The sequence below is a fragment of the Pteropus medius genome, unplaced genomic scaffold (genome assembly GCF_902729225.1).
Source record: "Pteropus medius unplaced genomic scaffold, Ma_sr-lr_union100, whole genome shotgun sequence".
NCBI classification, from domain to species: Eukaryota; Metazoa; Chordata; class Mammalia; order Chiroptera; family Pteropodidae; genus Pteropus; species Pteropus medius.
Genome location: NW_024349796.1, coordinates 14463145 through 14488725, shown reverse-complemented (window position 1 = coordinate 14488725; position 25581 = coordinate 14463145). Strand labels below are relative to the sequence as shown.

Sequence of the window (25581 nt, the reverse complement as noted above, 5' to 3'; positions counted from 1 at the left end):
CGATTTTATGGCATTTCCAGCCCAACATATCACCTAAACCTTAGATTCATAATGCGCAACTGTTACAGGATATCTTCATCTAGGTATCTTGTAAACATCTCAAAAAATCAGTCTGAGACCACTTTTCCAAACCTATTTTCCCTCCCGTCTTCCTTCCTTAGACAACATAACCATCCACCAGTCAAACTGAAATCCAGCAATAAAGCTAGAAACACCGGCTTCTCACCATCCCGTCCCCCAGCACTCCATCAGTCACCACTGACTCGACCTCCCAAATATATCCAAAATGTGTTCTGAATTCTCAACTCTCATTTCCACTGCCTTACTTTAGGCCTTCATCTTTTATCTCCGCCCACATGGACTGTCGTAGTAACATCTTAACTGACCTCTCTACCACCAGTTCTGCCCATTCCGATCCACCTGCTACACTACTATCAACGCGATCCTGATAGAATGCAGTCCTAACCTTCTCTCTCACTGCTGCTTACCTGCTTACAACTCTTCTACCACAGGATAAAAATCTAGCCCCTCAGCATGATAGGTAGAAGTTTTTATAATTTAAAGTGGGTGTCTACCTTCCAACCTTTTAATCTCTCATTGCCAAAACATATTATGTCAATAACGAACTGGTTAGTTTTCCAAATATAGTTTCATGACTCCAGGCTTTAGCTCATGTTCTTCCTTTGACCTGTGTTCCATCCCCCCAGAAATGCCATCTCTTATTAAAGTTTTCCTTTACTATTCTCTCCTCCCTCCCCTACTAGCTATAGGTAATTGTTTTCTATCTTCTGAGCTAACTTTGTACTTTGGGCAAACATTTATTTCTACTCTCATTTCCTATGTGTTTAAGATGAACACATTTCTCTTGTGGCACGTATCCCACTACACAGCTATTTTTACTTACCTGTTTCTTTCACATATAGGACTAAGCTCCTTGAGGGCAGGGACTTTGTCTCATCTCTATATCTCCTGTTTATGTACATAATAAATAGGGTTTAACATGTTGTCTCAATCTCAGTAGATGCTCAAAATACCCATTCTTGATTGTCTTTTAAATCTTGATTGTTTATTAACCAAGAATGGAAGCAATTTTCCTTAAGTGAGTAATGAGTATAAGAAAACAGCCACAAACACTATTTTTGATAGTGATACAAAAGGTTTTTTGACACATTTAAAGAAAAACATTCTCTTGGCCATTTATGATACTGTGATCAGGAAAAATAAAAGGTTCTTTCCTTGTTTTATGTTTATTAAATTATGAGCATATAATCATAAAGCAGATATGCAATAAAAACATCTAAACAATAGTATAGAAAGGAGCTCCTCGCTATTTTAAAAGGATAAATATAAAAATAGAAGTATCTAACAAAAGATACTAAGACTACCATGATTTCAAATAATTTTGTCTAATTTGCTAGCTGAGATAGACCATCAGTCGAGACTATGAGGCTAAAAAGATGATGTGAACATCTTTACAAGGATAAATAGGTAATGATTCCAATTCTCACTTTTGTGTGTCTGTGTATGTTTAAAAGATATTAATCTGCAAAAACTATGTCTGAAAGGCTATACATAAAATACAAGATTTGCCAAAAAAAAAAAAGTTATCAAAAGGTGTGTGAAAGGATATTCACCTCTGAGTTTTAAATCAGTCAGTCATGAAAATCTGGGAGAAAATTATTCCAGGCAAAGGGAAAGTGTGAACAGGTACAAGATGAGAAACAAAAGGTATAGTCTTAAAGAAGCTTATAATACAAAGGACAAAACAGGCAATTATGATATATAACATGGTAAGCCTAAAATAGCGATAACTATAGGATATTAACAATAAAATGATATTAGATATTTAGTATTTTTTCTCTTGAATGTCTTTGTTTTACTGATGTTATTTAATTTTTAAAAAATTAGACATGTAAGGGTCCCAGATATCACCTAAATTCAATGTTGGAGTCTAGGGTTAATAAGTTTGAAGAACAGGTATAATTTTGGTTTGGTTTGATTTATTTAAGACAAGTCACAAACATATTTCGAATTTAGAAAATACAGTATTGAAATATCTCTTTATCCTGAAATTGAATATTTTGTCCAAAGGAATTTTCACAGCAAAGGTAGATTTACATGTGTGGGTGGAAAGAGATGCACGACATACTAGTTCAACTATTAAATTCTTAGTGATGACTATGAGATCAGAAAGAAAAACAAATGAAAGAGAACCTTTGATTTCTAGCAAACGATTTACTGGAACAACTCTGAACTTTTTCTCAAAGTAGTGACAGGCTAATAGCATCTAAGGGGAAGAGGCTCTGCCGAAGAAGATGCTCTTGGTCTTTCCGTGCTTGACGAAGAACAGAGAAGGGTGATCACAGTGGGAATTTTCATACACTGATAACGATGTTGGAACGATTTCCATCCCAGCGACAGTGGAAGCTCCCATGCCTTCCTCGGTCACCTCCACAAGGACTTCTGTGGGATTTTAGACACCATGACACTGCTGCTCCTGGTCATGCCTGAGAAGTCAGTGTCCTGTTGACTGAAGGCACCCGCCATCCCGTGGCTCCCAGTATGGCCTTGAGGTCATTGGTGTCTTCCACTTTGAACTCAGTTGTACAAATCCACATCTCTCTTGCTCACGTTCTGTGAATTTACCCAGGCTATTAACATCTCAAAGGTGAGTTTACCTTCAAGCTTCTGCAGACCGTTTATTTCATTTGGCAGCAATAAAATCATGCTTGCCTCCATATGGCATTCTATTTTTCAAAGTAAATTTTCTATCACTCCCCCTCTCCTCCCCCAGAAATCAATCGCTTTGCAGCCTTCTCCCGGTATTAATTCTGATAGAATAGGAAGGACCCCCAGTATGTGCTAGGCACCGCAGAGAATTCAAAGATAACGTTTTTCAGCAAACAATAATCTTAAGAGCTGGCAGGCTGCGCAGAAATCAATTTCAACAAAGGGAGGTACAAAGGCAGAGTCTGGTGTGCATAGAATCACCTGCAGAACTTCTTAAAAATGAGATTTTGGTTCCCAACTCTAGAGACTCTGATAGGAAGGTAGAGGAAGAAGTTCTAAGACAGGTGCCTTACTACTCTGGAGGCTGGCTATATAAAGACGTAGGTACCTTTGATGGTGCCTTGGGACAGGTAGATAATTCTAAAGCGGCATTAAGGCCCTCAAGTCCCGTATTTAATCTAAGCGGCACTCTCTAGTAAAAACAGGATGTCTTCGGGATGGTGATGAGGTTGAGAAGTTTTCTGTAATGAATCCTGGCCCTCTTGAGCTCTAACAGCAGCCCTTGGACTACGCCTGCAGCGCACGCGCGCGCGCACGTGTGTACACACATACACACGCACGTCACACACACACACGTACGAGGAGTTAAGAGCAGGAATCGGAGGACCCTGTGAAAGGCACGCTCGCGCAGTCCAGGCAAAGAAAGCCAAGCCGGGGCAGCGGCTTTAGTAGTAATGCCTTTTATCAATAAATCCTTTCTCCTAACCATTAGCTTTAAGAACAAAAAGAACCCCTGAAAATACATTCTCCTTCTGAGAGAAGGAAACGCGGGCTCTTCCCGCACGCCCAGGGTCCCCGTGGCTGTGGGTTTGGCGTGTGTGCTTCCAGGACTTTTCTGTGTTCACGGACACGCGGGGCCCCCCGACACCATGCACCTGCGTGTTTCGTCTCGTGCTTCGCGGGGCCGCGCGTCACTGCGGGAACGGCCCTACCGCTCGCTTTCCCCGCTCCGCTCCACTCCGCCAAGTGTCGTAAGCCTCACCCGCTTCGGCGTCTTTCCCGCGGCGACGTGGAAGGACACGTCAGTCCTGCGGTGCCGAAGCACCGAGGGGCGTGGCCGAGGCCCAGAGCCCGCGACGGACGCCGGCGGCGCGCGGCGATGACGTAAACGGCGGCGCGCGGCGGGGACGCGGCGGCCACGGCGCAGGGGCGGGGCCGGGGCTGCGGCAGCGTCGGGCGCGCACACGTTGCAGCTTTTCGCTTTCGGTGGGGTCGGGGTGCTTCGGCGGCGGGGCGGGCGCACTGACTGGCAGAGTCGCAGACCCGTGGAGATGGCGACGCTCTGTCTGACCGTGAATTCAGGAGACCCTCCCCTGGGTAAGAAGCCGATGCGGCCGACCCGCGTGGGTTGCATCAGCCTGGGAGGGTGCGGGGCGGGAAGGTCGCCGCGCCCTGGCTTTGCGCAGTGGCGATCGCGGTCAGGGACGTTAGGCCTGCCCCTCTCCCCCGACTGTACACGGGGAAGGCTCCGCGCCCCTCACCTTCTGTCCCCGGCAGGTGGATCTGCTCCCGAAGCCAGTTTTCTTGGGCGTGGAGGGAGGAGCGGTATGAGCCGCGACACCAGGGCGACACGAGGCTCGGCCCGAGGCTTGTGTCTTTTTCGGAGGGATGACTCCCACCTGCCGCCCCCCCCTTTCTGAAATGATTTCCCCTGGAGACGAGAGCTGCTCGTAGAAATAACATCTTGACATTTAAAACCCTATTATCTTCGCTTCCCCTCTTGTAGCATTACCCCTTTACGTCTATTTATCATCCCTCCCTCCCTCTTTCGAGAAAAGATCTTCGATCCACTTGATTTTTCTTACGTTTCATTGGGTTCAAAGCAAACAAGGCAGACGATCGTAGTAGCAGTACTGAAAATTTCAACTGAGGTTGCGTTTATTTTTAATTAAGGTAGCAGGGTAATTAACTGCTAGAACACCCAAGCACACTGCGGAGTGATGAGGTTGCTTTACTACACGCCCTGTAGATGTGGTAAATGTCAGACTAGACGTCACACCTGTCACTTTCCTGATACGTCTTCGGTTAGACTTGAAATTGCATTTTCAACATGGCCAAGGTTATTGTGTATAGATAGCTTGGAATTTCTGCCGCTTTATTGCATTGGGAAGTCACACAAAAGTCAGTTTATCAATCTCATATTTGTTCATGCATGTGTATAGTATAGATGCAGAAGTACTTTTCGAATGTTCAGGAAGCCCAGATCTCTAGGTACAATTGGCCATGAAGGGCCGACAAATTACACATTACATTTTCAAGTTCGGTGCTGTTCTGAGTGTATTGTAACAAAACCCACAATTTAATAGCCACTTTAAACATTTTTAAATGCTAATGTTTTAGCATATTGGTTCCAGTAATGATGGGCTAACCTCACACAGGTCAATGAACTCTAAAAGAAATGGCTTTGATCCTTGGGCCACGAAGCACTAGACAGTGCGGTCTCATAGTTAAGTCCAACCCTGCCTGCCACGTACTAGTTGTAGAACCTATAGAACCTTGGCAAGTCCCTTGTTTGGCATCTCACACAGTTTCCTTGTTTAAGAAAGGAAGAATAGTATCTGCCACATAGGATTGGTTGCCAGAATTAGGGGACAAAGGATTAATGAATCAATTTGGTAAACTTTAATATATGTTGAGAGGCAGATTACACTGTGTTTTAGATTTTGAATTCTGGACTGCCTTAGACCTGTATTCAAACTCCGATTGCCACATATTTAGTCACGGACTTTGGGCTAGTTATTTAACCCCTCAAAGCCTCAGTTTCCTCTTCTGTAAAATGTACATAAAGGTTTTTACCTCTTAAGGTTACTACAAAGATTAAACATTATAAGGACTGTAAAGTGTTTAGCACAGTGCCTACCATGTAGCAATCGCTTAAATGCTATTAACAGCGGCCTTTATACAAGGCATTATGTTCATTTCTTCTTGTCTCAGGAAGGAGGAAAAAATTCATTTCTGAGTCCCTAAATAGAAACCGCGCATATCGGAAAGCACTTGGACTGTGCCAGTGAATCGTTTCTGCTTTGTTAATTTCTCTAAGACCAGAAGACTAGTATTTTCTGTTTACAGATACTGAGGAAAAAGTTTGCTCTTTGCACGACTTAACAGTCGTTTGTTGAGTCATCCTTACTGCTTTATGATTCAAGTTTTAAATACTATATTGCTTATAAAGTGAAGTCTTTTCATCTTATTTTTAGGCGCTCTGCTGGCAGTAGAACATGTGAAGGACAATGTCAGCATTTCTGTTGAAGAAGGGAAAGAAAATGTCCTTCGTGTGTCTGAGTAAGTGCTTTCATATCTGTGTTCAGTGCTGAACAGCATTTTAAAAATACTCGGGATTAAACGTTGCATGCTTGTTTATTTGCTAATTGGGAGCTTGTCCCTAGAGAGAAATATTCTTTTCTTCATTCTAAAAGAACTGTATCTAGAGTCTCATATTTGTCAGCAGGCAGTCTGATTCCACTTGTAATCTATTTAAAAGAAACTAGAAATGTACAGAAAGATTTATACATGAGGATTTTAAATTGTAATTTATTCTGGTAGAAAATGTGAAATGTTTAAAATCAGTGATAGGAAATAAATAAATTTGAATTATTTTATTGCTATTGTTACTTCTCCTTAGTTGCTTTTTCTTTATAGTTTGATGTCTTTTTTAAAAATAATTTTTACAAAACAATTCGATAAAGTTTGATCTATCATCTTCTCCCGGAAGTTGATAAAACTAGCTTCTTTATGACAGTCTATCCTTGGCTTTGCTGCCTTGATTTATTTTAAATCACTGTTATTCTCAGTAGCCCAATTATAGTTTTTATTTTCACCACTGAAGAGACGTGTAGAAACTAATAAGAGAATGATACATCATATAGATAGTCTACTCTGAAGTCAGTTGTTGGATTTAGCTGACCGTTTCAGAACTAATTGGAATATAATAGAAACAGTAAAGAACAAATTAGATCTATTATTTTTTAAGTCTCATGACTCTTACTGATTTGCTAGAGCCACAACAGAGCTTCATGTCATGCTTATGTTCTAGAAACGTGGTGTTTACGGACATAAATTCCATCCTGCGCTACCTGGCTAGAGTTGCAGCCACGGCTGGGCTCTACGGCGCCAACCTGATGGAACATGCTGAGGTGAGGACTGCTCATCCTCTTGGGTGTGTTTTGTTTTTTGGTTTGTGCTTCCGGTCTTGTGAGAACTTTGTTTCACTTTTGGATTATGTACCGTTATTCTCTGTAAGGATATTAACAGAGTGTTAGTTACAGACCAAATTTAGGAATTCTCATCCTGTTTTTATTTTCAGGGAAAAACTCTTAGCTCCTCAATTTGAACTTTTAATCGCATACCAGCTGTGCAGTTGGGTTATCGAGTGCTGTCTTCCTCTTTCTAGATACCTGGAAATTCATAGCTGGATGTGACTAGATAGATGATCTTATATAAACCCCATACTTTACAGTTGAGGCAACAGCCCCAGACAAGTTAGCTTTGCCAGGCTTATATACATTGTTTGGATTCCATTTTCCTTTCTAAGTATATTCCTTAATTATAGCAATAGTAAATTAATTTGTAGTACTGCATTTAGATCCTAACTTTCCTAAATCTTATCAAATTCAAAATACAAAGAATAGTTTCCAAGTATTTACTGTTAAATTTTGCAAGTGGGTGAATCTATTTGGGTGCCACCTGTTGGGTCCAGTCAGGTTGGTCCTGCTGCCAGTTCTCATACCTTTCTTTTTCTTCCGGGAAGTACCCCGCAGTGCCCGTGCAAAAAAAAGAAAGCAAAGAAAAATAACAAAATGTGTTTATTTAAGTGTCTTTTTAGATCCCAGGCATCAGAATGGAATCCACGTCATGGTAAATTCTGTCACTGAGATAAGAAAGTCATGGTACTAACTGTGGTTGGTTGCTTTTGTTTAAACTCTGGGCTGCATTTCCTTCCTGTCTTTGTGTTCACAGATCGATCACTGGTTGGAGTTTAGTGCTACAAAATTGTCTTCGTGTGATTTGTTTGCCGCTGCGATCCGTGAGCTCAGTCACTGCCTATCTCTGAGAACATACTTGGTTGGAAACTCCTTGAGCTTAGCAGATGTGTGTGTTTGGGCCGCCCTGAAAGGTATCGGTACTTCTTCTTGACGAATGTTCCACTTTAATTATTTAATGTTTCTGGGTAAGAAGTACACACACTTCTGTGGACACGAACATCTATCCATCTATCGGCAGTCAGTTAGGACTTTCTTGCAAAGGAGCGACCACCCTGGCTACTTTATCCCTGTCCAATCGCAGGAATTCCCTGTCCTCTGCTGTCCCTAGATGTCATGTCTGTTTTGCTACCTCCCTTCCCCTCTCGCCTTTGGAGCTGACGTTGCTCTTGCCGAGGAAGCGAAGCCCTGGTCCCACTATGTCAGCTCCTCCCGTCTGGGCTGTTAGTTTTCTCCAGGCGCTGCTGTCTGATGGCTCAGGAGGTGTGCGTGAGGGGGTGGTGGGGTGACCTGGAGTTGTTCTTCTTGGGGCTCACTTTTTCCATCTTCTACAGCTAGCTTGCAACAGGTGAGAATATGGGATTGATGATAGGTACAAGGGGGACTTAAGTTTTGTTTATTTCCTGTAAAAAAAAAAGAACGAAGCAAATATGCAAAAATGTTTAATTATTCTTTAAGTCGGAGTTATGTGTGTTTTTTTTTAATCTCTATACTTTTTTGTAGTTTAAAGCTTCTCTCCAAATTAAATTGTTGTAATAAAAACCAACATAAAGTGAAGTCCTTTTCTAGTTAGACCTTTTCATCTGTAGGTTTATTGTGACATTTTTGTGTGTTTTGATTTTTGACTTAACGTACACGCAGGGGAAATAACGTCTCGACGTAGCTTTGTGGCCACATGGGCCTTAGAGCGGGTGCGTGGCGGTGGCCGGGGCAGGGTCTCGTGTTCGCTTCAATGAGCCGAACTGGAAAACTTTTTAATTAACTTTATGAATTCTATAAAATACGTTCAAGTATTAGAAGACACGTCAACGTATGCCCAAATTTTTAAAATCTCATTCTAGAAACACAACTAAGTCGTCTCATTTACTGTAAGTTAACCTTGAATGGGACTTTGCTCTGGAAGTTGCAGGTTTATTGACTGGTTTTAAAATGATGTTTGCCGTTAGGAAACGCTGCATGGCAGGGACAGTTGGAGCAGAACCAAGCGCCAGTCCACGTAAAGCGCTGGTTTGGCTTTCTCGAAGCCCAGCAGGCCTTCCGGTCAGTAGGTGCCAAGTGGACTGTCTCAGCCACCAAAGGCAAAGCGGTAAGCCTTTTATTTATTTTTTTTATTGCTGACCCATTTGTCTGAGACCCCAGACCTATTTGTAGTTTATTTTCTTTGAATGAATGAGAAAGGATCCTCTTGGACGAATCTGCCGTCGTTAAGTCTTGGCTCGCCTTTATGACTGTGAAACGACATAAAGCCTTAATCTTCATAATTATGAGTCTGGAAGATCATGATCTTCCAGGACGTGTCCCTCAGGAAATCCAAACTTCAAATAACTGAAATCTCGTGATTTTATAGTTACGCCAGCTTTTCTCCCTCCTAAGACTCCTGTTCTCTGATTTTTTGAACCATTGACCATGGCTTCCCGGGCTTCTGCGGAGTCTGTCTGTCGATTCCCTGGAAGGTGTGAGTAGAGGACACTCGCCGGGCTCCTCTCCCCCAGCCCGAGTCGCTCTGCTTTGGTCTGTTTTGCATATTACGCTTGCGTAATAAAATTAGGATTTAAAGACTTTCCGAAGCAGTGAAATTTGAAAACCTCTCCGTGCTTGGATAAAGACACTACAGTCCCCTCAGTTTCGCTAAGAATCCTCGCTCGTCCTTCACCACTTTCCACATCTGACCCGTCGACAAGTCCTGTTGTTACTTCTCATATCTGTCAATCCGTTTTCTGTCTCCACTGCTGTTGGTTGGTATTGAGGCCTCATTACCCTCTGCTTGATTTAATACCATGGTCTCATCACTGAATTTTCCTTCTTTGGTCTCTTTTTTCTAGTTCAGCCTCTGCACTGTCCTGGGTATCATATTAGAAAACACAAATAAATGGTCCCATTACTCCTGAGAACTTCCCATTGCCTAAAACGTAAAAACCAGGCTTACGACGTTCACGTTTGAACCTAACTGACGATCTCAGCTCCTGGCCCAGCCCCTTGGCACACCTCCTTAACCGTTCACGGGCCACACTGCCCGCCCCTGCCTTCGGTCTCACCTGTGCTGGCCCTCCTTTCCTCGGAGTGAATGCCTTTGCGCACTGTCCATCTGACACACAGCCACTTCTTTTTCACGGTCCAGCTTAGTTCTTACCTCCTTGGACACTTTTCCCGATGACCCTAGATGCTGTTGATGAACTTTGACGGCCTCCTTTAACAGAAATGTATACATATCTGTTACTGGTATTTGGTTTTATTTACTTCCTTCACAAGATTTTGAGGCTTCAGGTGCAAGGATGATGTACTAGCCATTTTTCTTATAACCCTGCCCGGCACATAGCGGGTAATGTTCTTAAACGTTTAACCATAAAACTACTTTTGTTTTTGTTCTGCTTTGTAGGCACCTGAGAAAAAGCAGGATGTTGGGAAATTTGTTGAGCTTCCGGGTGCTGAGATGGGAAAAGTTACTGTCAGATTTCCTCCAGAGGCTAGTGGGTAAGAAAATATAACTTAAAGTTACAATAGAATGTGTTCGGTGGAAAATCTTCAGACATTGTCGAATATTTTTAATAATAATAGGTTAATGATATAAAAGAAAATAAGATTTTAATTGTGGGAATTAAAATTTTACACATCCTAATGCTTTCTTAATTGACATTTAATGTATTAAATTTATGGTTTTAGTTTATTAAGTCAATAGACGAGATGACATTTGTATTTTACCCCAGATAGTATTTTAATTATAATAGCAAAATATCCATAAATAGAAAGCCTTCGGTGTCATTTACACTTTGAGATTTGTAGGCTTTTGTTTCATAAGGATTTGTATTTGTACCCTGAGCAATCCTTTTATGAGCAGAAGAAGTTATAATAGAATTAATTTTAAGTTATTTTTTTTTTCCCTAAATAACAGAAGGAGAGTCCCGAAAGGCCAATTCCTATTCAATTTTTTTTTATTATTATTAGCAGGTTTCCCAACCTTTTTCCCTCTTGGCACCCAGAGAAAATATTAGTATTTGACTAGCTCGTTAGGAAAAAGACTGTTCTGGCTCGAGACTGCCTAGCACCCCCAGGCAGGGGGAACCTCTGCCTCTGCGCACCTGTCAGCTCCTTTGAAGCAGGCCTTGTAATAGATCCCTTCCAGTGATCATAGAACAAAATGCCTCTTATTAAAGCAGCCTCAGGAACCTAGCCATTAGAGAAGTATTATGCCATGTTTTATAAATGAGTTGATTATTTTTTTTCCAAATTTCATATGATTTTAGATTTTCTTTTATAGCTAAATTCTTACCCATCTATGGTAAATGGAATGTGTAGACAATAAAAGTGGCAGATAAAGAAACAGTTTTATTTCAGCCGTTCTTAATAGTTCTTTATAAGTTTTTCGTAAGCACCATTGACCGCAAAATCAGTATTGGCATTCTACATTTTCTTTCTGCTTTTCTAAGTTTGTTGATTTAGGCAGTAAAATATAGGATAGGTAGAAGGAGATGAAAGAGAAATAATGCTTCTGGAAAATTTACAGACTAAATCATTAAACGACTGATTGGTAGTTGACTGAGTGGAATCAGTCATGACTAATGCCTCTTATGGAGTTTAAAGTCCCTAGCACCCAGTATTCTGTGTATTTGGCGTGAGAGTGCATGGTCGTCCCATTGGGTAGTGAGTTCAATGGTTTAAGAAAAGCCACATTCTTAGCAGTGGTTGTTCATAGCTATGCCATTTGCCTTTGGATCTTTTATGTTTTCTGTCACTTCTTGAATGGCGAGCTCCCTGTGTTTATCATTCACTGTATAAAATATGTGTATCTGTTCTAACTTATGTCACTTTCAGAGACCATGCTCTTGGCTGAATGCAGTTTTGGGATTTGGACTATAAGTCAACGTTCAGGTTTTTAAAATACTCAAAATTTTGATCCTATCTCCTTGTATTACTAAAGAATTCTTCATTTTTTTAATCTTTTTTTTTCCTGTGTTTTGCATGAAAGACCAGAAGGCTTCATTCTTACCTTTAATTTTTATTCTTAGCTAACATTTGCGTAGCGCCTGTTAATATGTAAAAATAACCAAGCACTTCACATATAGTGACTCTTTTCATCTTACAGCTCTCTGAGGAAGGAACTGTTATTATCTCCACTCTCCATTTTACAAAACTGATTCATAGAGCGTTTAGTAACTTGCCAACTCAAGCCTACACTCTCTGGCTCTGCAGTCCATATTGCTTAAAATTATACACTTATGTCTGTTAAATGTGGGAGAAGCCCAATTCAGCATCAGTACTGTCTAAAGCAGCACGAATCTTATTTTCTTTAGCTATTTTGATACAGGTTGTCTTGGGCCGATTATTTATCTTGTGACTATTTTATAGTCCTGTTAGCTTTCTTGAGATTTTAAAAAGTTACAACTGCACACATTAATTCAGATTTAGAAATCATATCTTTGTAAGAATGGTTTAATTTCTTCACCCCTCTTAAATTTATTCCTGTATGTAAAGCCTAGCACATTTAACTGTCATGCAGTAGGTAGTCAGTGATTATTAGTCATTTCTTCTTTTCTTAACAATGAGTATAGCAGGTCACGGGTGTAACACAGTTCTCTATTTTGTTTTTAATAAAACTTCTTATTATAGAATAGTTTTAAATTTACAGGAACTATAATATAACATAGTACAAAAATATAGTACAAAAAGTTCCCATATACCTTTCACACAGCTTTTCTTAATGAGAATGTCTTATATTTATGTGGTACCTTTGTCACCACTAAAGAGCCAGTACTGAGATATCATCTAAATTCCATACTGTTTTTGGATTTTATTGGTTTTCCCTAATGTTCTTTTTTTTGTTCTAGAATCTCATCTGGGATACCACTTACAGCCCTTTATTTTGTGCAGAAAGTTTTGAATAACCCTAAATGTATTGCATTGTACTTGTCTGCATTAAGCTGTGCATATTAACCCTTCTTAAAATTGAATCATTAATCCAGAATGCCATGTGAATTTCTAAAGGATCGATTTTAAAACTGACATAAAGACATACGAAGTGGTCTACTTTTTCCTCCCCAGTAGCTACCAGCTGAGACAGAGGTGTGAGTGTGGAACAGTGTGACTGCAGCCAGCGTCATGAACTGAAACTAATAAAAATCAGTGAGAGCAGATTAAGCTTCCATGATTCATGCCTTGTTTGCTGCCCTATGAAGTGTGTTTTCAACATTAGTGGTATAGGATGTGACCTTTTACCCACCTCGTCGACAGAGGAGAATGTTGATGTGCACCGTTACCAACGGTGCCTCTGATTTATTTTATTCATTATCATTGTCAGCTGCCCACGGGAAGAGAAGAGCATTTTCATAGGGTGTGTGGTTCATGGCGTGTTGGTATTGGACGAGAACTTGAAGATCATTTACTTAAAATCCTTTCATTTATGCTTCTAGGAAAACCGAAGTAGCTTTTCTGTGTCCCTGATTCTGTGTGCTCTCTGATATCACAGCGACACTGGCATCCTTGGTGCTTCTTGCTCACGTGAGCGAGTGGTTGCCAGTTCTTAGTAGCATCAGGTCTCATTAATGGTACACTGCTGCGTAGCATTTAAACAGTTTGGGAAGTAATTTTCCTCTAACTAAACGACTATTTATTTCTCCGTAAAAAAAGAAAAAGGAGATTCTCCTTAAGGTTGTAATGTGTGTAAATAACTTGTCTTTATGAGATTTTACATATGACATTATTATGACTATTTTATAATGTGATAGTCTTTTTCTTCCTGTCAGGGTCAGATTTTCTATCACAGTACTTCTTGTTAGAAAGTAAAATATGAGTGGACTACCAACTAGAAGGAGTTTTGTTTAGTTCTCATCTCCTCAGAAAGGTTAAGTTTAAGTCTTTAGTTAAAGCCTGTTAATGAGTTTCTTTGTGAAATGTTTTTGTTTTAGTTACTTACACATTGGGCATGCGAAAGCTGCTCTTCTGAACCAGCACTACCAGGTTAACTTTAAAGGGAAACTGATCATGAGATTTGATGACACAAATCCTGAAAAAGAAAAGGAAGATTTTGAGAAGGTAATTAAAGGTGTAGTGATGACCCTTTGTCAGAAAAGTTCATTGAAATTAGAGGGTGACCCGATACCTTCATGGTACCAGAATACTAAATTACGTTTGTTCTCATAGCCGCTTCCCCCTCCCCCCTCTGTATATTCTGTGTCTGAGACCTGAGCCAAGAAATGCTGAGCTGCCATCCCCCCAAAAAAACTTCAATTTATTTCTTTGTTGCTCAGTTATAGAGTTTACCTAAGTGCCACATTTTCCTCCAATTACCGATTCCTTAAATGAATTGGCCACGAGAGGCAGATTTCCTTTTTGTCGTATCATTTTAAGTTTATGAATGAAACAGACACTAAGTAGGTTTGGAAGATGTGAAGGTTTCCTAGCCCCTTAAATCATCTTCATTCAGAAGCACTGCAATGTATCCGAAGAGAGGGCAAACGATTGTCAGTACGACCAATAAAAACTAGCTTTTCCAGAGTGAACGGAAAGCTCCATCATAAGATCAGCTTTCTCAGCTGAAAATTCGGAGACTAGTGTAATGAATTTTTTTTTTTTTTCTTTTTCGAGCTAATGTCATGCAACTTCCACAGCCATTTTCAGGCTATGTAAGACTGATGGTGTATTATTACATTTGCCCAAATGCAGTATCAAGGATTGAAAATACACACGGAAATGCAACAGATAAACTGGTGGTTATTTTGGGTTCTCATTGCAGGTGATCCTGGAAGATGTTGCGATGTTGCATATCAAGCCAGATCAGTTTACTTACACGTCAGATCACTTTGAGACGATAATGAAGTACGCAGAGAAGCTGATCCGGGAAGGGAAGGCGTACGTGGACGACACTCCCGCCGAGCAGATGAAAGCTGAACGTGAGCAGAGGATAGAATCCAAACACAGGAGCAACTGTAAGGCACATTTAGTGTTTTATAGTTTAGTCGATGTTCTCGTATTCCGCATCTTGAGTAGAACGTGGCTTCTTTTCGAGGAAGGGTGCTGGTTTGAAACACATTTGGGAAAACGGCTCCTACGTTAGTTCAGCTCTTCGAAACCCTTTTTCTCTGTCATCTTCCCCTTGGCACCGTTTCGTTCGCGTCGCAGCGGCGCGTGACGTGTGTGCCTTCAGCGCGTCCCTTACCGCGCGCAGTCTCGCGTCTTCATCCATCCATTTGAATGATCCTTCCGCAGCAGTTTCGTATTTTTCTCACATACTTAGTTTTTCTGAAACGTTTGATGATAATGTTATTCGTACCTAGATCTTCCTTTCAGCGAGTGGGTAAATGTGAATATCGTACATAAGCTTGTTATTTATCCTGTATCTCTGAAATACCACTTGACAAAAAGCATCTTTCTTATTCATTACTTGTCCCCCGAGCTTCACAATCAGGCTGTTTTCATTCTGTAATTATGTTCCCAGAACTTCCACACTGTTCAGACCTCTTCAGTGTGACATTTGGGAAGTATAGTAAATTCAGATTGTTGCAGAAGTATTATTTCTTTTAAGTTTCTCCCCATTTTTAGAGCTAGATAACAACTGGACTTATAGACCTAACTTGGTTCTTTGAGAGCAGGTAAAGAGTCCATCATATCTTCAGTAGAATTTCTGCAGAGAATCATTGCTTTTTTTTATCCATATGGGGCAGGTTTTCGATGTTCTGCCCCAGACAGGACTTTAGTCACTTGGGGTAGAGGTCTTTTTCCTGGGATTAAACTTGTATCGCTGTCTGTTTTCTGTCATCTGTCATTTTCTTGGCTCCCAGTGTCCTGCTGCCTTCGGGAATGACCGAAGGGACTTTCAGGGAGTCCCCAGGCTCAGGCTCTCAGCCCGAGCCGTGTTCTTCAGACGGGCACGGGCTGCAGCGCCGACGCCTGTGGGCCCCGCGGGCCGGGCCAGACCGGTCTGTCCCCTGAGCGTGAGGCGGCAAAGGAACAGGATGCTTCTGCTTCAAAGGCACAGTGTTCACTGGGCAAGCAGGGGCTGCCCGTGCTGGGAGAGAGGGCATCGGATGAGAGAAAGCTTCCGGCCGCAGGCTTGCTGTCGCAGCCTACGTCGCACGGCGTCGGCGGGATGCGCTGACTCGACTTCTAGGTCGGGTTTACGGAGTACACGTCCTGCGGGGTTTGTGAGACCTCTGTATAAAAAATAACGCATTTACTTTCAGCATCCGATATTGACACTGTGGCAGTACCTTGAAACTAGTGGAGTTTGCTTATCATATAAAACCAGAACACGAGAATTTATATCAAATTACAGGACTACTAAAATAATTTGAATGCAACCCGATTGGGAACACGCTAGATAAACTGCAACATAACTCTCGTTCTACAGCTGTCGAGAAGAACCTGCAAATGTGGGAGGAAATGAAAAAAGGGAGCCAGTTCGGTCAGTCCTGTTGTCTGCGAGCCAAGATCGACATGAGCAGTAACAACGGCTGCATGAGGGACCCCACCCTGTACCGCTGCAAAACGCAGCCCCACCCGAGGACCGGAAGTAAGCACAAGTAAGTGTCACCCCGCTTTATGCGACGCCACCTGCCACGCCTTACTCTGATGCTCTCTGTCAGCGGAGGTGCTGCGCAGTGGTCAGGGGGCCCAGTCTTCGCCCATGATCAGGTCCGCTGGCCTGGGGCCAAGCCTCTCCTGTCACCTAAAGCCACACTACATCGTGTGGTGATGTCCGTCTGTAAATGCTGGCAAGTCTGCCCGACGTTGCTTTTCAGAGGAAGCACTCTGTTCTTGAATGTAGTTAGTTACAAAAGTAATTCAGTTTACTTGAGTGTGGGATTAATTAAGATACTGAAAAGCTAAATTTCCTTAAAATTATCATGTATATTGTTTATTGCTTCTTCCCATCACATACATTGGTCATTACAGAAATACGATTGTAGAATTTGCGGTGCCAATACTCGGTTGTTCATTAAATTGCAAATTGGCCTTTTCTGTTTGAATATTGAGTGGGTAACTGGTTCATTGTTCTCAAAGTCTGATGACATTTGAATATACTTTGATTATTATGAGTCATAAACATGTCAGTTTTTAAAAAATTCTTAAAGAATTATATTTCAAATTAGTATTGCTGTTTCTAATGCCTCGTCTAAGACAGAAAGGGTAAGACGCTTCATGCTGCTTTTCAAAATGTTCCCGTTCTTCTCTAGTGTTTATCCCACCTACGATTTTGCCTGCCCCATCGTGGATAGCATCGAAGGTGTCACGCACGCCCTGAGGACCACAGAATACCATGACAGAGACGAGCAGTTTTACTGGATTATTGAAGCTTTAGGCATAAGAAAACCGTATATTTGGGAGTATAGTCGGCTAAATCTCAACAACACAGTGCTGTCGAAGAGAAAACTCACGTGGTTTGTCGACGAAGGACTGGTAGATGGATGGTACGTCACTGTCACCTAGAATTAGAGGCAGGACACGTGCACTGCACACCGAGTGGTGGGAGGCGGGATGGGGAGGCCTGTGGGGTTCCCGTCCCTGTCCTCACTTCCTCCAGCACACTGGGTCCCCCTTCCCCTTGGGGCGAGTGCTGCAGACACGTACGCTGTGAAGCGGGGTGCTTGGAGTGGGACGCACGAGGACGCATCCTCTGCCGGTCTCAGCGTTTGATGGAGGAGCAGTTGCGAGTCTGGTCTTTCGAGACCTGGTCTCGTGGTCGTATGTAGAATGGGGACCTGGACTGTTTGTGAAATAAAAAGCAAGTGACGTTTTAATGCGTGGGTTTGCCATATCTGAGGATGTCACCTGTGTCATTCCCCAAGTATGTGTTTACTGTCCCCAGCAGTGTGTGTGTTTCACTGAGAGGTGCTGCTGGAGGCAGTTTTCCTCTGCCGTGAACTTGGGCTTTCTGCTATTGGGATCTGTCCAATTACATACCAGCTCTTACTCCGTGTGGTTTTAAGCTGAATGTAATAGCATTTATTAAAGTTTTCTGCACTCTCTGCAACCACACGTTAAAAAAATCTCCTTGGCGCTTAAAAATGTTCCTGTTTCCAGGGACGACCCGAGGTTCCCTACGGTCCGTGGGGTCCTGAGAAGGGGGATGACGGTTGAAGGGCTGAAGCAGTTCATCGCTGCCCAGGTGCGTCCTACTTTCTCGTCCAGATCCTCTGCTTGAGTTTTCAAGCGTCTAATCCTGTTTCTTTGATCTTTATTATTCTCATTCTTCCTTTTCTGTTGTTAGTTCCTTATAATGCAAGGACAGAATTAAAAAAAAAAGACTATGTTTGGCACTGCTTATAATAGTGGAAAATTGAGAATGTCTTAAACTCCTAAGCTAGGGTGGGAGACTCTACCTTTTCAGGATAAACAAATTAGTTGGTGCGTGATGAATTGTATATTCCAGTGGAAATACACTTGCAAGTAATTCTTTTTTCTAACATGCATAGCTTGTTAAAGAAAACATTCTAAAGAATTCTTCTTGTCCTGTAAGTCATAGTGTTACTGTTTTTCTAGGGCTCCTCACGTTCGGTCGTGAACATGGAATGGGACAAAATTTGGGCATTTAACAAAAAGGTACGTGTTTCGACTCTCGTCCTCGTCTCTCATGCCTAATGCCCACATGTGGAATTCATCAGTGTGCTCACTGTAGAGAGAAGTTTGTGAAGAATATTGTCAGTTTGCAGACTTCAGGAAAATGGAATGTTTTCCTTTTTTAAACATAGAGCATTAAGCCTACTAATACCAAATAACTAACAGCGATGAAAACGGGCAAACCTGGAGTCATGGGGAACAGTGACAGCGTTTTCCTTAAATCTTTGATGAACACTTTGCATTTCATTTTTCTGCTTTCAAGCTGCGAGCTCTCTGTAAGAAGGTATTACTTAACGCTTTTATTTGCTTACTTAGCACATAGCTTCTAGCATATTACATGTTATAAACTGAGCTGTTACACAGCTTCAAAGCACAATCACATTTATGTAAAAGACTTGCTTATACAAATCCATCACAAATTAAAAAACACGTCCTCCCGTTTTCTTAGTGGCAAATGGAAGATTTGGCTAATTCCATCCTACTGTTCCCTTGTGTGCTGAGAGGACAGTTTTAAAGTGATATATTTCATTGAGCTGTATTGAAGGTTTATTAATTAAGATTCCTGTGTCTTATCAAATGTAGTTTTTTAACTGTTAAGTGAAAGTCAAATGAGGAATATTGCTATCGACATTGTTAATTACTAAATTGGAAGCAGACGCTTAGACACTATAATAAGGCAAATCATTCAAGTGCCACGTTTCAAATTATGGTTTCTGTGATTGTGTTCTGTGAATTCTTTTTTTTTTTTTTTTGTATTGCTGCTTGATTGTGCTGATGCCTTGCCTCAAGAAATAGTTGCTTGTCGCATGTGTCTTGAATTTGTTTTGTTTGGTCTGTTTGTGGTTAGTCAGTTTTTCAATACATAAAGGAATCAATTGGTTCTTTCTGTTGCTGCAGTTACTAATAATAAATACAAGTGGAATTTACAGGCAAAGTTAATGTACTTTTTATTCATAATCCAAATTTTAAAAGTTGTAAGTTTTAATGAAGGAATACATGTATTCTTAGTTCAAATACGTGAAACACATTTCACCGTAATCAGTTCCGTAGGGTCTGTTCGGTGACCAGCATGTCCCCCTCTCTTGTTTCATTTCCTTTTCTAGATAAATCGCTTCCAGCTCTTCTAGATAAGTCTTTTGGAATTCGTTGCCTGCATCTCTGAACGAGTTGTGAGTCGCTACTCGATGTTTCCGTTTTGGGCATCGTCAGATGACTTCCATTCTTGGAAGATGATGACTTAGGTTTCTTACTTTTTCTCATAACTTGATTTTCTTGAGTTGACTGATTGTTTTTTTTTCCTCTTCATTTGTTTAGTTTTCTAATTTTGTCACAACTTTCCTACCAAAACGTTCACATGCCTCAGGTACTGGAGGCGTCTTCGCCAGAGCCTCCGCACTGCGCCGGTGTGAGCGAGGTCGGGGAGGCCAGCCGCCCTCCCAGGCCCGCTTCCCCGGCACCCTGGGATTCCCTTCGCTTTCGTTCTGTGATGGGTCGTCCGGGTCTTGGCTCTCCCGTCTCTTTTTCTTACCTTTTCGCTTTGCTCTCCCGCATCCTCTGGCAGTTCCCCGAGAAGGGGAGCCTGTATGAAGAAGATTCTTTCTTGAGACCTCGTATGTGACCTGCTTTTTCACTTTGAAATTCCATGATGGCGACCTGTTTCATCCATATCCGTTGTAGGAACATCTGGCTTCCTGTCTGGAAACTCATTCCTTCAATTCCGGGAAGTTTTCTTGAATTCTTTCGTTCTTTCTTTCTTTCTTTTTTTTTTTTTTTTAAACACCTATAGCACCCGTTGAATTCTTTTTCTTTGTTTTTTTCCTCCATGTTTTCTTCTCTCTGGAACTCTTCTCGAGCAGATATCGGGCTTCCTCGACTGGTCCTCGAATGTTATTTGCCCTCTTATTTTCTGTCTCGTCTTCGCGTTCTTCATTTACGCTACCCTATTTCCCAGGTCTCTGTTTTAGTCTCTGAATTTTCAGAATAACTTCCTGTTCCTGTTCCATGGTTATAATATTTATTAATAGTATTTTTTCTCTTGTACTATCTCTTTCCTCCAGGTCATTTTGTTTTTTTCCTTTGACGTTAGGGGCATTTTCCAGAAAGTTATCTGCTCGTGTGTCACGTGAGGGACCGAAGGAGTGATTGGCAGCCCTAAGGAAGAGTTGGGCTCGTTAGCTGAGCCTCGGTGTGGCGTGCTCTGGCCGGGAGACCTGCATCAGGGTCAGCGACCCCCCATCTCATGTTAGATTACGCATTTTCCCAGGGGAGTCGCCTGCAGTTACTGCATGCAGTGCCGAGGCCTGGCCGCTGGGGCCTCAAAGCCAAGTTGGGGACCGTCGCACCTGGCATCAGACACTCACTCGACGCCCTGTCTCACCTCGGCTGCTCCGGGGTCCGCCACGACCCCGACACACCGCCCTTTCCACAGATCAGCTTCCATTCTCTTGTCGAGTCGGGGAGGGCAGTTCCTGGCTGCTTCCCGACAGCTTTCAGCTCCCAGAGGCCTGCTCTCTCTCTTCCTCTCCTACCGCTCCTTCTCGACGTGTGCCTTTAACGAAAACAGATCCTTCGCGTCTTCGTCATGGGGGTGTGGGAGGGACTGGAAGTAGATGAGCATTTTTCAGGCTGCTTTGTCTATGCCTAAGTCTGTGGGATCGTTAATCATTAAGAACCATCTTAAGAACGTAGCACGGTTTAGAGTTTGGGTCGGTAGTGAAAGTGAGTCATCCCGCTCGGGTACCTTCTTGTTACTGTCCGCCTTTGTGGCATCTTCTTGTACTTCACTTCATTCCCTCGGACCCTTGCGGTACACGTCTCTCACAAGGGCTCATGTCACTTTTAACCTCTAACTATTGTTCTCTTGTTTTGTAGCCTGTTCTGTCTTTCTTTCCAGGCTCTGCAGGTAAACGTAAGTGAACTCAGTGTAATGCCACGGCGTCGTGAGGGCAGCACCAAGGGCAGAGCCAAATCGCCATCCTTAGGACGCTCTCCCTCAGTCACGCAACGTTGGTTTAAAGCATCTTCTGCCAAAGGACAAGGGGGCTCATTCCAGATTGGCGGGAGCCCTCTGTGTGCTCCTTTGGAGAAAGAGCTTAACTCTCATCTCGACCCCCTTGCATCTGCCCCCAGCTAGTAGCCAAAGTATGTAGAGACTTCTCTCTCCGCTCCCCCAAATAAGGGAAGTCTTCCCTTCAAAAGAAAAAATCTTGAGTAACCCCGGTGCACAAAAGTGGATGTGTTCTAGTTTGAGTGTGATGGAGACCAAGAGCCCTGTTCTTTTCAGTCACACACCTGTCCTTGTCCCTCTGCTTGGTGTCTGTCCCCAGCTCCTTATAATTCTTGAGACTCTCTGGAGTACTTTGAAAACCACTGGTCCAGAGGTTCTTAGAAGTATACAATTTAGAGCTGAAAAAGACTTAACTCTTTTAATCTCAGGTTTCACAGACTTATCTGACCCTCACCATCCTGTAGAATGCTTGTTAAAAACAGATTTCCGCACTTCAGACCACGTGAATCCTAACCCTGTAGGGTTAAGTGGCCCGGAGGTCGTGCTGGCCAGTGCCGAAGCAAGTCCTGTCATTCGTCAATGCGAAGAACAGTCTTCTGCTCCTTTTGTCAGTTGAGAAAGCTGAAGGAAGTAGCTCAGGCCGAGTTGTCTAGTTCCAGCTTCTTCAAAGCTCCTGCATCTTAGCGGCATAAATACTGAACCGAGGGGTCACAGATTAAATCTTTGCTCATTCTAGTCCAGGAGAAGCTGAAAGAAAGAACACTTAACCAGTAAGAATGACCTTTAAGCCTCAAGGAAGGAAAGAATGAACGAGTAAACTTGGAGAGGCTGGTCCTGATTTAGTGCCGGCGTGAAGTATAAGCCGCTGAGATACAGCAGACCAGGGCGACTAAAGTAGCTTCTAGTGCTTTTGTGAATGACCCTCTGAGGCAGGTTTTCTTCTCCGAGTTCATTCAGAGTTTCCACAATATCATTCTTTTCAGAAGCTAAAAAATACTCTGAAAGCAAACCAGAAATCCAGTACAAAACCAGACACACACAGTGCAGTTTAATTAACCACACCACTGCTTCCTGTCTCCTAATGGGAAGAAACTCACTCCTTCCCTGAGCTATTTGACTGTACGTTCGCTTCTGCCTACATTCTTCCATGTGCTTTATTTATGTCTGAACACTGCTGTTGTGCTTGGTCATCGTGGATAATTTGAAATTGAGCAGCGAAGTGAGAAGCATCAGATCCAGGTGATGCTGCTGCTATTTTGGAGGTAGAGTAGGTTAGCGCAGGGTGACCACTCATACGGTTAATCTGCAGATTCTGATGGATTACCTGGGTGTGCCAGGCCCTCGGTAGTACTGGGAATGCAGTAGGCCCTGTTTATAGCATGCAGACGAGTAGAAGTATTTCATTTATGCCTTTAACCTATAGAATTGCCTTATTATAGTGACCTAATGCTATTTTGCTTTTGATGGGGATGTATTACGTAACACTGATCATGAAAAATTATACTAAACATATATGTCTATATTTCTTTAACATGGACTTCTCGAACAATGCAAAATTGAGTATCATGTTTTCCTATAGGATTAATATATAACCCCGCAAGGATAATTTTTCCTCACCTTCTAATACTACAGTTAAAAATTATTTTCAAAATATTTCTAATATAATGCTTTAACTAATTGGCTTCTTTTCACCTGTCAGTAGTTATTCTTGGAAAGGAACTCAGTCCTTCACGTAGTCTTCATTTATGATTGTTTTTCCCTTTTCTACTTGACTTTAAAATGTGGGAGAGTTACTAGATAAACCAAAAAATTAGTAAATGCAGTAACAAAAAAAGCCAGTTAGTTTTCCTGTGCTTTCATTTTATTTTACTTATGACATTTTAAAAGATGCCAGAACATTTTAACACGAGGATGCGTTCGTTGCAGGTCATCGACCCGGTGGCCCCACGGTACGTCGCATTGCTGAAGAAAGAGGCGGTCCTGGTGAACGTCCCCGGAGCACAGGAGGAGAAGAAAGAAGTGGCCAAACACCCGAAGGTCACCTTGCAGTTGTACCGCATTGTCCTCTCTGTTAGAGAAGGGAAATGTGCTCGTGGTGGCCGTGGCGTGGCGTGGGCGTCCCTTAATAGTCAACATTACTTGTCAGAATTCGATGCTAATTGAAGCAAATGATTTCTTGCTGAAGAAGTTTGTTCTAGTAATAATCTGCAGCACATCACATAGAACTGTTACACTCAGTTGGTGCTTAGTGTGTAGTCAGAACTCATCTCTCCCTGGAGGTATTTTGGAAGACGAGGTTGAAACAGAGGTAGATCCTTTCGCTGAAGCTCTGTGCGTTGTCTCTATGTATTTTCATTACGTAGCAGGATTCTGTTCATGGAGTCACTTATGTACCGATAGACTGATAACTCATATCCTCGCTTGTGACCGTTTCTAGACTAACTCACTGTGAGATGGTGTGCATCACGAAGCACCACAATGGCCTCTTACTGCCTTACTTGATTGCCTTTCCATGCATGACGTTAGCTCTTTTTTGATTTTAAAGACTTGAGTTATTTTAAGGGGAACCCTAATACGATTTGGGGAGTGTGTGCATGTGCCTTCATTTAGCTTCGCCTTTGTCTTATCTGACTGCTCAGCCAGGTGACTAATGGTATTTAACGCATGATACCACCCACTACAGTTAGCTTAAATGCGAAGTTTACCGAACGGTTTAAAATTTGAATGGTGAGAATAAAACTTTGTAAAGGTGCTTCTTTGTTAAACCGACTATGTGTTCAGATAGCGTAAGTGAAATTCCTGCTCTTTATTAAAAAAGAGTGAATGGGTTAGGAAACATACTTTAAGTGACTCTCCCGATTACTTAGTTTGATCTGTGGCATTTTCATCTTCGTCGTTCCTGTCACAGAGTGTTCTGTGCTGAGCCCAGCATAGTGTAAGTTGTCACAGCATACTGATTTTTCTCACGTGCGTTGGTGCCTTCACTGAACAGTGATTTAACAAGCTGTTTAACATTTATTTCAAGGGTCTTAACACTTCCTTCATTCTGATTCTGCCCAAAAAGCCCCTGAAATTTAATAAGTTCAGTAGTATTTTTATTCCCCAGATCTCTTTTTCTTTTTCATATAATACATACTGACAAGGCAGGAAGTTTATCTATACGTATAAAATTTTATCTTTAAAATTTGTTTTCTAAAATACAAAAGATCCGCAAGTCCCCGCTAAGGTGGCCTCTGTTGTCCTGCAATGCTTTGCAGCCACTGGTCGGAAATGACTTTATTTCCTCCTTTGCTGCAAAAGCAGTGAGATTCTGAGGACCATAAAGCAGACTCTGATTGGAGGGACAGTGAGCGACGAATGATCCTATCATCGCTCTGGAAACAGTGATGTAGGTTGGAAGGACAGCCTAAGGGGCAGCCCCCTCGTCCAGCTCCGGTAGCATTATTGGTCGGTTGGCCAACCCGGTATCTCAGAGCTGGTATTCAAATGAACACAGATTCGCTTTTGTTGATTAAACAATGAAATGGAAGCACGAATGAATTTGCACACTGGCGTCAGTAAGTTGTTTCAACCAGCTTTCTCCTTTTTCACCCATCAGAACCCGGACGTGGGCTTGAAGCCCGTGTGGTACAGCCCCAGAGTTTTCATCGAAGGTGCCGATGCGGAGACGCTGTCGGAGGGCGAGATGGTGACATTCATAAACTGGGGCAACATCAGCATCACTAAGATACACAGGTAAGAACTGTCCGTTTGCAAATAGATTTGGAAGAGAAATGTATTTTGTATTGATTCACTTATTAAAAGTTACTGGTTTATATTTCTTCGTGTTGCTGACCAGTAAATCTGCCCAGGCAGAGATAGAGCAAAGTCTGGACACCAGTGTTTTTTCCATATATGTTCCAGTTTCCTAATAGGGTGTCAGGATAGCTTTTGCTTGTGATCATGAAAATTATTGCATCTAGATATAGTAAAAATAGTTCTGATGATTTGGGGCCCCTTTTTATTATCTAACTGTCATTGTACAGTTGCCTGGCG

General features: G+C 42.1%; 1 protein-coding gene and 1 long non-coding RNA gene across 2 annotated transcripts in view; one reads left to right on the top strand and one right to left on the bottom strand.

The window, feature by feature from the left end:
- Nucleotides 1-1983: 1983 nt before the first annotated feature.
- LOC120619184 (uncharacterized) lies at nucleotides 1984-3862 on the bottom strand. Its single transcript, XR_005657392.1, has 2 exons — nucleotides 3666-3862; nucleotides 1984-2634 (listed from the first exon to the last, which is right to left on the bottom strand). It is a non-coding gene; the product is annotated as an uncharacterized LOC120619184 (long non-coding RNA).
- A 199-nt stretch (nucleotides 3863-4061) lies between these two features.
- EPRS1 (glutamyl-prolyl-tRNA synthetase 1) overlaps nucleotides 4062-25581 on the top strand; it is a 44218-nt gene continuing 22698 nt past the window's right edge. Inside the window, exons 1-14 of the mRNA XM_039883404.1 lie at nucleotides 4062-4107; nucleotides 5988-6072; nucleotides 6824-6923; nucleotides 7747-7903; nucleotides 8936-9075; nucleotides 10366-10460; nucleotides 13889-14015; nucleotides 14716-14908; nucleotides 16330-16501; nucleotides 17156-17389; nucleotides 18003-18087; nucleotides 18462-18521; nucleotides 23473-23583; nucleotides 25145-25281. Coding sequence (XP_039739338.1) covers nucleotides 4062-4107; nucleotides 5988-6072; nucleotides 6824-6923; nucleotides 7747-7903; nucleotides 8936-9075; nucleotides 10366-10460; nucleotides 13889-14015; nucleotides 14716-14908; nucleotides 16330-16501; nucleotides 17156-17389; nucleotides 18003-18087; nucleotides 18462-18521; nucleotides 23473-23583; nucleotides 25145-25281 — 1742 coding nt within the window. The remainder of the gene's footprint in view (nucleotides 4108-5987; nucleotides 6073-6823; nucleotides 6924-7746; nucleotides 7904-8935; nucleotides 9076-10365; nucleotides 10461-13888; nucleotides 14016-14715; nucleotides 14909-16329; nucleotides 16502-17155; nucleotides 17390-18002; nucleotides 18088-18461; nucleotides 18522-23472; nucleotides 23584-25144; nucleotides 25282-25581) is intronic.